Source organism: Parus major, chromosome 2 (assembly GCF_001522545.3).
Source record: "Parus major isolate Abel chromosome 2, Parus_major1.1, whole genome shotgun sequence".
Taxonomy (NCBI): domain Eukaryota; kingdom Metazoa; phylum Chordata; class Aves; order Passeriformes; family Paridae; genus Parus; species Parus major.
In genome coordinates, this window is record NC_031769.1 from 19,142,921 (window position 1) to 19,160,978 (window position 18,058).

Here is an 18,058-nt window from a genome sequence, read left to right on the forward strand (position 1 = left end):
TTCACACTTAAATGGAGAAACTTTTATATTTGAAGGGAATGAACAAGATTTTGTATATGATACTCAGAATACTAAAATTTTTAGTAATGATACCACATATGGCATTAATAGTTAACCATGGACTTAAAGATTGTACTTGCATTTTTAAATTTCATAAGAGCCAATGAAGAAAATACAAAAATGATCTTTATAAAATAGTCACAAAAGGATGATAGACTCTCTTATGTACTACTTAAATTTTGCAATATCAAAGATTTAAAACCATCTTTGTTTATAGAGATAAACATACAATCTGCATAAGCAAAAAGGGGATAACTGTATTGGGGTGAAGATAATGATTATTTTGTTAATCCTATGTTTTCTGATATAGTAAAGTTTCCCTAGGTCTCTTAAGACAGACATGACAGGTACGTGGTTTATATCATGGCAAAAAGGACACTACAGTGCCCAGAAGGATTGAGATACAGAATTTTGCCATTTTTCACATATAATTTCCTTTTTCTTTCATCAGAAACATGAATAAATAAAGCAAACTGAGACAGAAAAATTTTTCTAAAATGTTAAAATAGGATCTTTGCAATTTCTTCTGAGCAGAAACTATTTTAGATATGATTACTCCAAGGAAGATAAAAGCAAACACTATTCATCATCACTATGAGTAGGTTACCATGGACAGAATCTTATTTTACTACCTTTTCAAACGTTTATCTAAAGAAAAGACATGTAGGTAAACTTCTCAGTATGAAAATAAATGCAGAACAAATAAAGAGACAAGGACACTCAGTGGGGTTTTTTTCAGGTTGAAACAAGTATCTCATATAATTAAAAGGAATAGTGTCTAAGGAACTTATTTTTAACTTGATATATATTATATATATATTACAACCTTGTATAATTCTTGCAGATAATGTCCTTTGCAGAGCAGAGAAAGAGAAACTCTAGTTCAATAAAGCTGCAAAATTTTTATAAACATGTGTATTTGGGACTATTTTTAATACTCATCTGTAGCAGTATTTGACAGAGGTGCTTAATTTTTTCTGAGAAAGCTGTGTTCCTTTTGTTTAGTTTAGCTCTAAATTTACCTTTTCCTCCTCCAGCTACTCCCATTGTTCTCATTGATGTCACATTTAACACTCTGGAGTAAAACATCTGATGGAACAGCAACAAATGTCACCATGGTTTAATGGCAGCTACAACAAAGCTTTCTTGACAAAATTAAGATTCTGAGGCTTATTGGGAGCAGGTGTGAGCCAAGGGAGTCTGCTGTTGCCTTTGGGTTTCTGCCAGAGCATCCAATTAAAGGGCCTAGAGTTTCGTACCTATAGAGTCCAAAACTTCAAAAGAGAATCTGACTTTCAAGAGGTTCTCAAATGCCTTTCTTTGCTGCTTTGAATTTTTGTCTGACAGCTCCTCCTGTCCCTAGGAGTTGGTGTATAGGCACAATTGTTTATATACTCCCAAAGCTGGCTTCCTGTGCTTAGCAAACAAACTGAAAATGTGAATTTGAGGGATTAATTATTGATAGTGATTATTTCTCTGACTGGGCTCAGCAAATGACCTACTTACATAGGGAGAAAAGAGGAAGAAGAGACATCTCAGATGTATGATTATCTCACACATTTAGAAGAGAAAAAGGACATGGAAGGAGTGACAAAGTTTTAGACTGTCTTTGGCCCTAGAATCTAGCATTTTCTATTCACTAGGAATCTCTGTAAAACCTTCAAGAATTGACAAAATGTTCTGTTTAGAAAAAGACAAGATTATGAAGCCAAGACTTGTATTTTGACCAGAGAATTACTTAAAAGTTCTACCATATTTTCAGATTTTCATGGAAAAAATCCATTCTCAAGTGGATCTAAACACTTCATTTGAAGATTAATCTGACCTACAAAACTTTAAGCATGTGGCATGAAAGTAGTGAAATCCTAACTTTACGGGATGTGGAGAACACAATATAGAAAATATAGAAGCTACAGCTTTAATACTGTGACACAGCCTGTAGACAACCTAAAACTAACTGGGAGGCTGTTGTAGTCCACATCTCGGTAGAAAAACTTCAAATATAGTGTATTTAAACTCTATACACTTAAAAGAAAGTTTGGAAAGAAAAAGGAAGACTTGAAAGAGATCAGCACTGGGCAGCTTAGAAACAGAGCACAATTTTCTCTCTTCAAAACTTCCGAGTTTTGAAGTGCTGTAGGTTGTGACAGCAAACTCCATTATAAAATACACAATACACAATAATGAACATCAGGTCTTGATCTCTTCCTTCATTTATACCTCATGCCCCTCAAAAATGACTATGAGAAACAAAACTAGATCAAAATAATATGAGATCTCTGAAATTCCCTATGCAGAGCTATGCAAGTGAAATTTATATTTCTACAAAAGGTCTTGCAGAAAATGAACACTCTCCTTCTATGTGCCGTTTTGCATCCACAGTAGCAGCAATTCCATTTCCTCCAAAGAGGATAGAATTTCTCTCTGCTTAAAAACAGCATTTTGGGAAATAATAATGAACAATCTGAAGAAAATATTGCACTATATCAGGTTAAAAAGGAAAGTGGGAAATGTTTATTTTTATAATATGATGTGGGAAGAAGAGGGTGGTAATTTTAGGACCAGTTGACAATCAAGTGAACCAATGTCTCCTCTAGTAAACCTGCAGAATGTCCAAACTGAAATAAACAGACCACATGTAATCAAAGATAAATAATATGTACAATATTTAAAAGATGAGAAAATAAGTCAAGTTTTATAGCTGTAACTTACTTAATAATACCTTTCTCCAAGCAATTTTTTGACTCAGTCTAACCCAGCAGCCAAATATTTTGTATTGTTATATTTTCTGGCATTATATAATTAAAATTTAATTTGTAACTTTTTAAAAGTAAGGCAAAGCAGAGGATATTCTTTTGAACAGTCTTTAAATTAATGAATCAAACTATATTGCAGCAGAATTGGATAAGAGTTTTTCACCAAATCCTTGAAAAACAAAAACAGTATCCATTTTAAATAAACTTATTCAAAATATTAAAATTAGGTGGTTTAGGAGCAAAAGTGAAAGCAACCACAAGAACAAAAAATATTTTACATATTTCCTTAAAAACACCTACAAGCATATTTTGAAGTAAAATTGATCAGACAGTCACAAATAGCTTTGAGATTGTGCAGTTATTTAGATACTCTCAGTGTTTTACAATGTAGCAAATAAACACAGTTTAGAAGGATCATACCTGAAATGGCTTAGAACTGCTGATGAAGAGTGTCTGTCTGATCCATCTGTTTTCTTGATTTCCAAACTTGTACCACAACAGCCATCCCTTAGTATTACTCACAGTTCTTTGGAAGACTGACAGCTTATAAACTTCTTTTCCAAACATATGATAATGAAAGCGGAAAACACAGGTTCCATTGGCAGAAGGGTGGAAGAGAGGACTAAGTAAAACTGCTTTATCCTGGAATTGGCGTGGCTCAGAGGATTCCAGGTAAAGGTAGTGTCCTCTGGCTGTGCCCGTGGTGCGGTCCTTCAATGGTCCTGTATTAACTGTGGGGGTTGGACCCCGTATTCTGATCCAGTCAAAGTCATCCCATACATCCTGCTCCCAATTGCACAGCCCATTTTCAAAGTTACACTGTAGGTCAGGGTCTGAAATGTAAAGAGAACAGACTGTCAAAAAATAAAAAGGGGATAGTGCTTTAATAATTTTTTTAATCCTTGCAAATATTTATTTCCAAAATATAGCTGTCAAATTGTACCTAAGTTATTGAACAAACAGAACTGTGAATAAAACTATCCATATTATTAATTTTATGTATTATTAAAATTAAAGACTATAAAGTTTTTTAACTGAGTGACCAAATCAAAGGAGTTAAAATTGAGGTTAAATGGAATTAAATAAACCACACCATACTGCCTTGTAGGTATGTATACTAAATGATATAACGCAATTTTGCTTAGTAGATGTAGTCCTAAAAACACATTGTGGTTTAGATCTTTATTATCCTCAATAATATTAACAAAATAATTTTATCAAGACTAAATAAAAGATTCTATTACACAACTGTTTTCTTTTTATTTGACATCAAGGCAAAATGTATTAATTATTTCTAATATAAAACAATAAAATGTGTCAGAATTGGTGATCTTGTATTTTAACTTTGTATATGCTTTTCATAAGCAGTAACTGACATTATAGCATTTTTTTTTAAATTAAGTCGTTGCATTAAATGGTGTTTAAAACTGCAACTCAAACTTTATTGTAGACCTCAAAATGGGTTATAAAGAAGCTAGGCATTCCACAAGTAGAAAAACTAAGATAAGCTGGAAAGCCTTCACTTTCTTTTGCATTTACAGCAATTTTAAGTTGATATTCAGCAAATATTACTGCAGACTGACATCACCTCAAGCATGTAAGGTGCCCCCCATTTCTCAAACTGATTGTGATTTGCATAATTTAGTTACCTCAGGAAGTGATAAAGAAAATGCTAGTTAATTTAATTTTATATTAATATTCTTGAGTTCTTAAAATTGATGAATGCATGCTTCAGGGGAAAAACCATCAACACCACCATTCAGCAATCAAGGTGAATGTCAAAATGTGAACGACTCATAGCTTTCCTCAGTACTTTCAAGTTCTTCTTTTGAAGAGGACAAGTACGTTCAGCATTGTCCTGGGGTGACTTTATGATACTGGTATCCCCAATCGTCTGGTTTATGTTATATATTAAGTTCTGCACCTTTAGGACTGGCTCTGAGAGCGAGAGTGGGGGGAAGAAGAAGCCACAGTTTGTGTTAAAGGAAAACATCACTCCCCCATATCCCGCTCCTGGACTGTGGTGTCTGCAGCACGGACAGACAGTGGGACAGAGCTTCTCCCTGGCTTTTAGTTAGTTTTAGCTAGCTGAGGCAGAGGAGTTCCCTGGACCTTTGTTTTTTCCCTTTTTTTCCTGGATCTGTGCAAGCCTGCTCTGGACTGAACACCCAGCCTAACCCCGGGAGCTCACGCCTGTGGCCCACTGGGGCCTGGGCCTTGGCACTTTCCAGCACCGGAAGGACTGATAAGAACCTGAGCGAGCCGAGCTACACCACATGAAAAGGACTTTTCTTCCTAGATTTGCCATCCCATCGAACAGAGAGAGGTTTTATTATTAAATATTATTCAATTTCTGTTAAATAAACAGCTTTTTCCACTTCTCTCCAAGGAAATTTTTTCCTTTCCCAGACCAGTTTGGGGGGGGGAGGGGTCATTTGAATTTTTTTTTCCATGGAGAAACCCCCATTTGGAGTTTGTCTCCCAAATTTGTCCTAAACTAGGACAAGCATAACTCGTATCTTTATTATATTTAGATATATAATAGATGTTTTAACTTTTTTTGATAGGAAAAGTATAAGTCCTAAGAAGAGCTAGGACATACACTTCTCTCAGTCCATCAGTACACCTTAGGCTGTACTTCTGTCAGTAAAATCAGACAGCATATTGACCCAAAACAACTGTCTGACATTAAATCCTCTCTTTTCAAATAAACTTTTCAAATAATGTTCGTGTTTCACACAAGATAAAGTAATACAGTTGCTTTGGATAAAGGAGATAGAATTCCATTTACTCTCAGTTTAACTCACATGCATTTGTGCTTAAAACTATCATTCTGTTTTATCTCTACCTATACTGAGAGGAATCATCACTGGCTGCTGCAATTCTGTGCTCTTTTAGTCCAGGGGTGAACTGGCAAGTCAATTTTTGTGTGGTGTAAGTAAGCAACAGGTTTTTATTGTACTTGCCACAGCTGTCTTCATCCGATCCATCGCCACAGTCATCCACAAGATCACAGACCAATAAACTGTCAATACACGCTTTTGTGTCTCTGCACCAGAAGCGATTTGGACCTTCACAACTTGATGCTGGAGGCGGGAGAGCACAGTTTTCAAATCTAATATCATCAATTGCTGAGACGCCCTCATAAATACCCAGGCTGATTTTATCAAGTGAAAATTGGAAAGGATGTGGAAGGCGTCCAAGCTGAATGACTGCTCTCAGCCACTGATTTCCCTCGCTGTAATACGTCCTCCAAAGGACAGTAGGCTTTTTCAGCCCATCCACAAGCAATTGCAGCTCTGCTGCCCCAACTGACTGTCCATAATTGTAGTACCTAAAATGATAAAAATAAGACTGTTTAGTGGGGAAATGATGAAAAGGGACCACATCATTTACAATGACCAGTATATTTTCTGTTATATCTCTGTGATATTTAGGAAGTCCACAGGACCTGTAATTCAATCCACTTTCTGAATGAGAAATGCTGCTATATCATTCTAGGCCTTATCTCAAGACTTGAAAATTTTGAGAGAAAAAGCATACTTCATTAAATTGAATTAAATTTAAATTGAATTGAATAAACTTATAATTGAAGAGACACATTTGCTTTCATATTAAGCAACAAACACTGCTCGCTCAGATGCATAATGTCCTTTTATAAGTACATGATTGTAAAGTTTCAAGAAAGAAAAACAGAACATTTACTGAATGCGTAAGTATGTCTTCTATCTATGTTAGTTATTGTGAACATGCTGCCTTCTACAGCATTTAAAGCTATTTTAGGCTGGCAATTGTGCAACACCACTGGGAACAGAAGCACATATACAACTGAAAACTTGTAATGTCCAACTTTAAGTCATGTATCTTGGATAAAAAGACAATTCCTACGGCAGATGTATTTGACATTACAAACTGCACTTAATAACATCAAGGTCAGGCCAAACCTTTACTTAAAGAGTAGCAAAAATTTGGCTTTACTAAACAAATTATCAAAGTTGTATTTTTTCTGTCTACCTTTGACAAGTTTGCACAAAGACTGAGACAAGACAATTACTGAAAATATTTGGGTTTGATTGTTGATTTTTTGTTGTGGGGTTTTGTTGTTTTATTTTGGGGTTGTTTTTTTTCTGTGTATATGAAAAAAGAAGTGAAAGCAAAGAAATAATTCTCACACTGGAACTTTTACTTAGAAATTATGATATGATTTTGGATATTGTAGTTGACTCAGGGACCTATTTGATTTTTTAATTCTTTCCTTTTCTTGAAATAAATTCTACATTTTCAAATTTACTTAACCAAAAAATTGTTTGCAAAAGAACTGTGGTATTTGCCCATGTATATACAGGCACAGCCCTTTACTACAATTTTGCTCAGAGCCTGACAGCAAAGTCATGTCATGTTTCACTTCTTTCCTCCAAGTGTTTCATCTTTTATCTGTGTATTGTTCACAATGAAGGCAATATGCTGACAGAATAAATGAAATAAATATTTCAGAGAAAGATGTATCTATTTCAAACTATAACCTCAATTTCAGTCCAAGAGAAACAATGTGAGATGGTCCAGGAATCTTAAATGTAAATTATTCCATACCAAAAGGACAGTGTGCAATTTGATCCAGTTTGCCTGAACTTTGGGCTTCGTAGTTGAGCTATTTGTGAAATGCTGTTGTTTTTCTTCAGAATGAACATAAAATGACCTGTTAAAATAAAGCAAAAGACAACTTTTCAGGCTAAACAAATAAAGGGTTTGTAAAGGTTTCTACAGCATTCATGGCCTCCACTTAACATCTGGTTAAAGAGCAGGTTTACCGATTCCACTTCTCTGTTTCTAGGCCTCTCTTACCTTCGGGTTTGTTATAGGTGTGATCCCGTGGAGGAGCTTGCTTCTGAAATGCAGGTGGAAGAGCACTGCTGGAGCTTCTTACCCAGTCAAATTCATCTGCATTTGCAGTTTCGATCCAGCCACAGCTCTCTCTTTCAAAATCACACACAGCAGCTGAAATTAAGAAAGAGACATTTAATTTCTGTATACAGCATTACTAAAAAATGCTTTGCAGTATGAAAAGTAAATAAAATTTTTTTAATATGTCATCAATACTCTAGAAATAAGTCTAGGGGCGTGGAGAGGCAGAGTGGCTTCATACCAGACAAGGTATTTGCTTGTTAACAGTAAAAGAGGAGCCACAGAGGAACAGCCAAGCATTCACTATGTGCCCTGTACTCAGTGAAATAGCTCCTTCTCTCTTGGGTGCTTCAGCCAAAGGACTCTGAGCAGATGAGGAGGGGCTGAAAACAAAGCTCACAGTCCTCCTGGTATGGAGCAAAAACATTGGGCACACAAAGCAGCAACAAATCTTCTGCAAGATGTTTTTTATTATTTTAAATTTTACTTTTATTTTTTAAATTATTTTATTATTTATTTGTTGGAGCCAGAAATTAAATCCCTTTTTTCTTAAATGCCAGCAAGTATATCAATGATAACAAAATTCTTCTTCTATTCATAATTGGAATAAAGTTAAATATCAGGCATTGGTGAGACACTATAATATTGGTAATCCCTGAAACACAAACTACTGATGTGAAAAAGATCTGAAAAGCATATTCAGCTACATTCTTAAATTCCTTGATTAAAAGAGCAGTGATATTTTAGAAAATGTACATATTAACAATAAAGGTAAATAAAAGGAGTGGAAGGGTGTCATTTATGAATGAACATAAATTATCATAGAATCATGGAATGGTCTGGGTTGGAAGGGACCTTAAAGATCCTTTAGTTCCAACCCCCTTGCTGTAGGCAGGGACAGCTGCCCTTAGACCAGGCAGCTCAGAGCTTCGTCCAACCTGGCCTCGAACACTTCCAGGGATGAGCTATTCACAGCTTCTCAGGGCAACCTGTTCCAGTGACTCACCACTCCCACAGTAAAGAATTTATTTACATCAGATTTTTCTCTCCAGCATTTCATAAAAAGTCTTTGTTAAATCACAATTTATTTTTTTTTTTATTCCTGCAAATGTAACAGGCTTTAAATGGAAAATATTAAGAGAATTATTTAAAGACTTTAAGAAATAATTTATTAATCATATACAGAGAATGAATAAAGCAAATATCCAGGTGTGACTGTCAGAATTCTGCAATTATTTTATAACTCTTATCACAGCTTTCAGTGGTCATAATATGCTATGGTCATAGTATGGTATGTAGAATATGCACATATCAGAATCATATGAAGTCCCCTGAGGGATAAGATTACATCTGTGTTTATTTATGGAAAATATGGGAGGTTTTCTCTATTTGTTGTGTTTGATTTTGTTTGTTTTCCTCTTTAGAAACTATGTTACCATGTTATACATCATGTTTTGAAAGAATAAAAAATTACCAATGAGGGATGATAGTAATATTGATGGCTGTAGCTTCTAAAAAGAGAAGGTTTTGTAAATTATTAAGCAATTAAAATTCCACAGTTTGCTAAAAAATACTTCTACAAATATGGAAGAACAAATAATGTTTAAGAGATCAAAGAAAATGTATGTTTGCTCTGCATATGGTGTACGTGGGTCAGAAATCCAACAATAAAATGATGTAAATCAAATGTGACTAAAAAACAGAAGAAAGGAATTTTTTGACAGAAAGTTTAAATTAATACAATGAAGACAAAATATATCTGCAAATATTCATGGACCTAAGCATGAGAGAAATTACTGAAAATCCCCAGATAGAATATAATGAAAAAGGAATATGGACAGCTATTTTTGATTTGCTTTTTACTCGATAGAAGAACCCATCACATATTCCCAGGAGAACAGCAACAAAGAATATGACAGACCTTGGACACAGATGGTTACACCAAATGAGGCAAATAAACAAGATAAAACTGTGAAGTCTGAGCCCAGACTTCTTGCATCTGTAACTTGTAACACAGACAAAACAGAAAAGAAAGGATGCACTAGACCATTTAGCTTAAGCATGGATGAGTACACTGAGATAAAATAACCCTGAAACCTTCAACTAAATCTCAAACCAACAATTTAACACCTAGGGAAAATACAAGAATAAACCAAGCTGGTAGACCCTGGGTGAAATGCACTTGGATTTTGATGCTTGATGGCACTTCAATTATCTAATTGTCTTGTCCCATAGCTCCTTTGACTGGCACTTCCATTTCAGACAGATTATTCAGGAAAAAAGTCTCTTGCTTGGGTACTTTTGTACTTTCTCTCACAGTGAACTCACACAATCTAATCTGCTTTCTCTCCTAAGACTTTTGTTTTTGCTTTTCTCCCTTTCCTTTTTTATTTCCCTCACATGCTGCCTTTATACTGTAACCATCACATAAGCCTCTGCCGGGCTGTCTTCTCTTCCTGTGCTGATGAATTTCTTGCTATTGTTCCTTAAACTTGTCTTGTCATCCTTGCTGTGCTTTTACATTTAACCTACCAAAATTTGTCATCTTTTCTATATTTTTAATTTATAAAATACTTCAACCATTTGTTTGATACTTTTTAACTTCTAGTGGTATCCATGCCACCTGTATGAATACATTTTTCTTTGCTGCCCATTTAAGCATCATTTTTAACAAGCTTCTTCCCTAGTCAAGAAGGAATCAGTGATCCTGTGAGCATCACATTTCAGAGTGGTTGGCTTTGTCTATGCTTTGAGAAAGCTGCCTTTACAGCTTCATCAGATTCAGTTTTTTCTGAGCTGACTTGTTACCACAAAACCCTGGATTTCTTTCTGATTTTGGGTTCTTATGTGAAGTGCTTTCTCCCTTTCTGTTTTGAGGAGTTTCTATTCTAAGGCCATCACAAATCAGATGTGCAGTTTCTCTGTTAGGTGAGTGATGCCTAACATGAATTTAATAAACAGTCCTGCTCAGAGCAGCATTTTAAAAACATGTGTTTAAGATATTAGCATTTCTTTCCTTCTCTACAACCCCCAAAATCTCTCCTTGTCTTTCAGCCCATGTAAGTGTACACAGAATGCATCATAAATTTAAAAAAAAAAACAAAACCAACCAAGTGAAGAGATAATACCATCATTATTGTTTATAGTATTTTCTTTCACTTAAAAACTGTTCCTAAATACTTAAATATACCAATAAAATTTAAACTATTTTCTAATCACTAATTTTAGGGTAAATGTAAGAACTTCTTGTTAGATGGAAAAAATGAAATTATCATCAGTTCTAGGAACCAGCTTAACTCTGAACATAGTCACCTTAAACTATTTTAACCCTCTTTGTAACACAAACACTCCAAAACACACATCTGCCTTCCCATTTTTATGTTTTCTAACCCAGCTCCTATTTACTAATTCCATTATATACACTCTAAAATAACACCATAACTTTCAGGTGCAGTGGCCTAATTTCTACAGAGACAAACTGAATAGAGAACAGCTAAAAAATAACTGCAAAAGTTCATCAGCAAGAAGCAATGCTAACTGGAACAAGCAAACAAAAGACAAAAAGCAAGTCACCACTTGAAATCAAACAAGTCTGATCTTTACAAAATCCAAGGCAGAGTTTCCCCTTCCATCAGTTTTCGTCTCCAAATATTAACTGCCACAATTTTGAAAAAAAAAAAGGAAACAAACCACCAATCTTCCTGAAAAAAAACCAACTAGGAATAAAAAATCAACAACAAAATAGGTATCAAAAAATCAAAACAAAAACAAAAAAACCCCCAAAAACTAAACCAAAAATTCCACAGTTAAAAATAAAGGTTTAAAACAAATAGATGTGGTATTCTCCTCTACAGATGGTTACAGGAACAAAGCACTCCAGAACATTTTCTTTTGATAAATTCTGTTGAATTTAAATCCATTTCAATAGCCATGAAATTGCAACAGACTTCTTTGTGGTTTCAGTTATGTGGGCTTTTTAGTATTAGACAGACATGATTTGTAGGCAACACAGGGGTCTATATCACTTGTGAAATTAGAAATATCTTTGCTTCTAAGGAAGATAAAACATGCAGATTAAAAAGATTTTTTATTAAATAAATCTAGTAATATCACTGTGCACCTACATTTTAAAAAACTAACTGCACTAAATGTTTCCTGACTTAGATGTAGAATTTACAAAGATAGATACTTTTATATAGGGAAAAAAACTCTAAAAAAAATCTACAAAACTGAAGGGAAAATTTATGTTTTTATTGAAATATACAAAAATAAGATCCAATGGTCACTATTTAGGTCTTCTTGTTATTCATCCTGGTTTTTTCTGCCACTGAAGCTCATTCAATATTTTCTATCAAAGTGCATAATTTGTTGGAAAAAAAAATAAGAGCAACTACACAATGACACATAGGTTTTTTAAAAAAAAAATACTTCACAGATATTTTCTGAAAGTAGACAAGTTAGACTTACAACTTTCAGGTTCTGCAGAAATCCTGAAAGTGTGTGTGGTCTCTGTCAGACAAATGCCCTTGCTCTTTCCTCAGTGCTCTTTTCCACAGGAGATATCCTGTTTTACCTATTACACAACTGCTCTTCTGTGACCTGTTATCTCAGTCCTGGTATCACTGGAAAACCAGAAATCCTCACTCTCTTACCTCATTTCTCCAAGCAGCTCCCTGCTCCAGGTCCTGTCAGTTCTCTGTCACTTATCAGCCGCAGTTTATACAGATCCCTCCCAAAATATCATCACTCTTCCACATCTCTGTTTTATTCTCTCTTACCAGCTATTTAATCTTCCATTCTTTATCTCTCTCCTGACACAGTATCAGAGGCACTTTGGTCAGCTGCTCTCAGTTCTCCCCACAGAGCAGCCGAGGTCCCTCCTGCCCAGGCTTCTCCCAGCTCCGTGGTTATTTCTCTCCTACACCTCAAGCAATGCAGCCATTTCTTGCCTACTGCCAAAGGTGTTTCCCTTTCTCTGTAAATGGGATTTCAGTCCCATCCCTTCCCATTTAACTTCCATGAACTGATTCTTCTGCAGTTATCTAGGCACTTCCAGTAATAGATACCTTCTCCAATTTACAAGCTGGCAATTCTTTCAGTCCCTGAACTTGAGGCCGTCTTTCTGATCTGGATGTTGTTTCTGATCTCACCTTTAAGAATTACTGATTTGTCTGGCTGAAATGGAGTTCCAGGCATATGAGAGACATTTTGGTATGCAAGATTTGACTCTAAAAATTAGTTTAGAAAGAGTTACTGTATAACTGCAGCAGAAGTGTTATGCCTTGCCAAGATTACTAATGGTAAATATGGAGAATGTTTCTTATAACACTGAGGAGACTTTTATTACTTATATGAGGGTAGCCATTAGAAGCCAAATAATATTTATCTCTAAACAATTATACCACAAAAGTAGTTTTGAAGAACCAATATGTGCATCCTTCTCTTTACTTGCCTTCTAACTCAAATTAAGGTATATAAAACTGTGTACAAACATATAGATTATGTCCAGTTTATGAATTACTTAATTTAAGGCTAGCCTTAGCATGCTTGTGCTGAACTAAATTGTACACCATAGAAATAATAACTATTAAGTATATCTTTCATTTAGACATAATCACAAAACAATACCATGTGTTTATGTCTGCTGGTTGGGGCCGTGGTGTAGTTAATTTTCTTCACAGTAGCTGATAAAGGGCTGAATTTCGGATTTGTGCTGGAAACAATGTTGATTATTCAGGGATATTTTAATTATTGCTGAGCAGTGTTTATATAGAGCCAGGGCCTTTCCTGCTCCTCACACTGCCCTGAAAGCAAAGAGGTTGGGAATGCACAAAAAGTTGTGAAGAGACGCAGGCAGGACGGCTGACCCCGGCTGAACCAAGGGATAGCCTACATCCTGTGGTGTCACACTCAGCAGTGGACAGTGGGAGATGTTCCCAGTGATGGTGCTGATTTCCCAAGTCACTGTAATGTAATGTAATTTCCCAAGTCACTGTAATGTGTACTGGGGCTCTGCTTCCCTGGGGATGGCTGAACACCTGCCTGCCCGTAGGGTAAATAAAATCCTTGTTCTGCTTTGCTTGTGTGCATGGTTTTTGCCTTCTCTATTAAACTGTCTTTATCTCAACCCATGAGTTTTCTCACCTTTACTCATCTGATTCTCTCTCCCATCCCACCAGGGGAGTGAATGAGCAGCTATGTGGGGCTCAGCTGCTAGCTGGGGTTCCACCACGGCAGTCCTTTCCGGCTTGGAGGCTTTGAGATAATGACAAGTTTGATTGGAATGTGTTGGATCAAATTAATATCAAATTTATTGATTTTTAGATATTAATTGTCACACTCCTGTGCTTGCCATGGGGTCTGCTTTCCTGACTGTTGATTAGAGCCTAGTGCTCGTTATTTGCTGCTTTCACTGCTTGCTACACTGCTTATCTCCTTCCTCTCCTGTGCCTGGGAGCATTTAGATAACCCCTCAGGTGATGTTCCTGCTGGCAGATGGCCAGGTCCTGCTGCTTCTGCACTGGAAAGAACAGGCTGGAACTCCAGAGAGGACTCGAGTCAAAGGGACTGTGACCTGCAGATGAGGCCACACAAGATCTGGACACCCTGGTGTGTCTGTGGCTGAGAATAAGCTCATGCCAGAGCAGGCTCATCTTGAAGCACCTGTGGCCATGGTCATGTCTGTGTGGCAGCAGGTGTAACTCTGAAGGGTAAGTACACCTCAGAGGATCTGTGGCTGTGGCTAAGTCAGTGCTGCAACAGGTATACCTCAATACATCAGTGACCATGCATGAGGTCAGGCAGCACCTCAAAGCATGTGACCAAGGATAAACCTGTGAAAATATGCTAAATTTTATATAAATTTAAATTATTTTATATAAATGTAAAATATTTCATATTAATTTTATATAGAGACCCATATAATTATTCCTCATAATATATAAATAATTCCTCTACACCATAAGTAGACAGAGAAAACAAAAAAAAACAAACACAAAAGACAGAGCATAAGGGAGAAATTAGCAAAGGTCAGACAGAATATCAAGAAGACATTTATGTTACCAGATTGCTTTCCAACCTGATCTTATTCCTATTCCATCAACATAATTCTTAAGGTGCAAGAGTGAGCATTTAGACTACACTAAATCCATTGGATGTAGACCATAGAAGTCATGCTACACACTCATCTTCCAGAGCACAAGCACAAAATGTGATAGGTGTGTTAGGTCACTGCTGTAAATCTGCAGTTTGAAAGAGGCTGTCACATTTCTTCTCTGCTTTAATGCATGGAAGTCAAGTATAAAAAAGTATAAAAAGCTTTATGGCCATAGTAAATTCTTCATCTGTAGAAGAAAAGCTGTGATCTAATAGTCAGGGGTAGCAGCACTGAAGAAAGAAAACATTTTGGCAGTCCCAGAAGTGGTAATCTTCAACTGAATTCTCCCAGGCCTGACAGAAAAAAGGTACTCATTTGAGTGGAAGTGAAAATCAAGAGATATCTCAAGGATTGATACTGAGAGTTTAAAAAAATTATATGGAGACCTGGCTTAGTAGATGTAGTGGACTTGAGGATCTAACTAAATCTCATCTTGCTGGAGTTTGTAAGATTGTAAGTTTGAAGATTGTAAGATTTAAATGAAACATATTTTGGAAGACATTTTAAGCCTATGTAATATCCTTACCTGGTTCTCATACAAAGACAAAAGCATTAACAAGGTCAAGGTGCACGCAATCACTATTAGATGGAACACCATGGAAAAAAAAAGTTTAATATTGATGAAAGCAACAATGTAGGTGGAAGAGGTGAACAAAAAGCTGTGCTTACCAAGTACAGACATAAGGAAAATTGTCTGAGAAATGTGAAATTCTTGCATCCAAGTGCAGGAATGTGCAAAGAAAATACAGAAAGTAATGATGCACTACATAAGCAAGAAGATGATGAAAAACTATTTGGAAAGAATTATAAGAGCTATTCTAGTGCTGCAGGCTACCAGATTAATGTGCTGAAAGGCAAGTTTATTGCTTGGAAACAGACAACTTGCCAAACTGTTTGCAGGGCCCTTTGTGTACCTACATTCTGCTTCCCACATTACAAGCTGTAGTGCTAGCACAGACTGAGCCAGCTCAGCAATAACAATGATTTATAAGTAGTCAGCAATATACTTAGAGCAAAGATCACCATAAATATAATGGTTCCAAAGTTTAACCTTTAGCATGGCATTGTTAAACTATTGTCTTGACAAATGAGACTTGTGAAAAAAGTTAATTCAGTCATATAATTAGAGGAAAAATGTAAAACAAAATCAGTTGCCATAAAGGCTAGTTGTAATTAAGGGTGGTCTAGGACTGCTTGAACACCTAGGTGGACATTTGTGGTCAGCCAAAGGTTAAATGTCGAAATGGAAACAAAGGCTGAATAGTTAAAAGGAAATGTAAATGGCCACATAAACCAGATGTTAATTTTCTTGATTAAAAGCTACCACTTCATTGCTATCCCAGTGCAGTGAAAGCTAAAGTGCATGCAGCTAAATCTACTTAGAACATTTTTTAATTAAACTATTGATTTGGAAGTGTTATGTTTTTGTCAGAGAACAAATACCCTGTACCTGAATTTAAAAAGGGTAATGGGAGAAAAATCCAGATTATCATAATGCAATGCTGCATAAAATATGTAATCATAAGTAGATAAAACAAAGTGAATTAAAAATTTGAGTATTATGTGAGTTTTAAGATGAGTAACATGGAGAGGGAAGCAGTAAAGAAGTAAAAAGTCTTTGCTGTTGTGCCCAGTGAAATGAGAAGAAGCGACAGACTTGTTTTAATGCAAGGGTGATCAATCACTGGAACAGGATGTCCTGACTGGCTGGGTAGTCTCCATTCCCACAGATACTCAGAACCTAACTCTGTCAAGCTCAGGGCATTCTCCTCTAAGGTTTAACCACTTAGCAATCTTCAGACATCCCTTCCAACCCAGCTGTGCTACAGTAACATCAGAATTTTCTTTACTCTGGCACAAAAGAGGAAGGATATTCTGCTTAGTGAACATCTAATAGTAATTTCTGATTTTAGCTAGGCAAACTGCTATCAAGTAAAACAAGATGTAGTTTTATACATCAAAGCTCTGTATATTTTGGATACCAGTCTTTCTAAACACTTAAAACCCTCAAAACCTGTGCTCTAGCTGAAGTGGATTAAATGCTAAAATTGAAGAGAAAGTTCATAGAAGCTGTAATTATTTCTCTTACCTGCAAATAGTCAAATAGATCTTTGTTTACCTGAGCAACAACTCTCAAATCTCCAAATAAAAACCATAAAATATGAACAGCGAAATTGGATTATATTAGCATCTCTAAAGAAGTTTATGGTTTTTGATGCATAACAGAGCATAGAAAATAATTTGAGAATCTTGTCTACAATTTTTCTGTCATTTGTGCTGAATGTGCTAGAAAGCATCATGCTCTATTTTTAAGAAGAAAACTTGCATTAAATATTGCTCATGGCTACTCCTTTTGAAAATGCATCACAAGTTCTACAGCAAAGTTGATGGTTCAAAGCAAGAGACTCATTTTCAAAAGTGTAAAGTGTAACTGTGATTTCTTATGCAAAGCAGGAAATTGAATGAATCAAAAAGACTTTTGAAGCTGCATATTAGAGACCCTGAAACAGTTCCAAGCTGCCTGCTGACTGTACAGTGGAGAGGGATTCTGAGATGCATCACCTCTCTCCACCTTCCCACGTGCTTGTTTCCACGCAGAGAAAGCCCAGGCATGTGGCCCTGACAGGAGTCATAGCACATCCAAACAGAAAATGATGACTCAGATTAAGTTATATCTGTGACCAGGCTTGTGGAACAGCTCTGGTGCAGCTGTGGCACCTTCATATCAAAAGTAAGTATATAAAACATACGATTTGAATGCAACTCTGTGACCAGTGCATTAGAATTATAAAATAGAATACTATTTTTTGAGGACCATCTTCTACTAAATAATTAATCAAAACCTTTTTTTCTGGTTTTAATGCTGAGAGAGAAGTAGTTGTTACAGAAACTAAAAGGGGAAAAATCACAGAACAGAATCAAAGTGAAGTAACTATTTCTCAAGAGCTTTTACTTTTAATTAAATTGCAAGATTTATGAAGTCATAAAAGCATTGCAAATAGGACAAAGAAACATAGTCACAGGAGCTTAACAACGCAGATTTTAAAGTTTTCACTTACGACATTTTGTTTCATCGTGGTTATTTGGGCAGTCAGGCTTAAAATCACAGAACTTGTCAGGTGAAATACATTGCCCATCCCCACATGAAAAAAATCCCACTGGACAGTAAAGGGATGAAGCATTA

The 18,058-nt window shown here is 35.9% G+C and overlaps 1 protein-coding gene across 1 annotated transcript in view; it reads right to left on the minus strand.

Moving 5' to 3' along the window:
• Nucleotides 1–18,058, minus strand: part of MALRD1 (MAM and LDL receptor class A domain containing 1) — a 240,390-nt gene that overhangs the window by 174,231 nt on the left and 48,101 nt on the right. The window contains exons 14-17 of the mRNA XM_033511660.1: nt 7,659–7,811; nt 7,407–7,512; nt 5,783–6,150; nt 3,237–3,649 (exon numbers count right to left, since the gene is read on the minus strand). Coding sequence (XP_033367551.1) covers nt 3,237–3,649; nt 5,783–6,150; nt 7,407–7,512; nt 7,659–7,811 — 1,040 coding nt within the window. The remainder of the gene's footprint in view (nt 1–3,236; nt 3,650–5,782; nt 6,151–7,406; nt 7,513–7,658; nt 7,812–18,058) is intronic.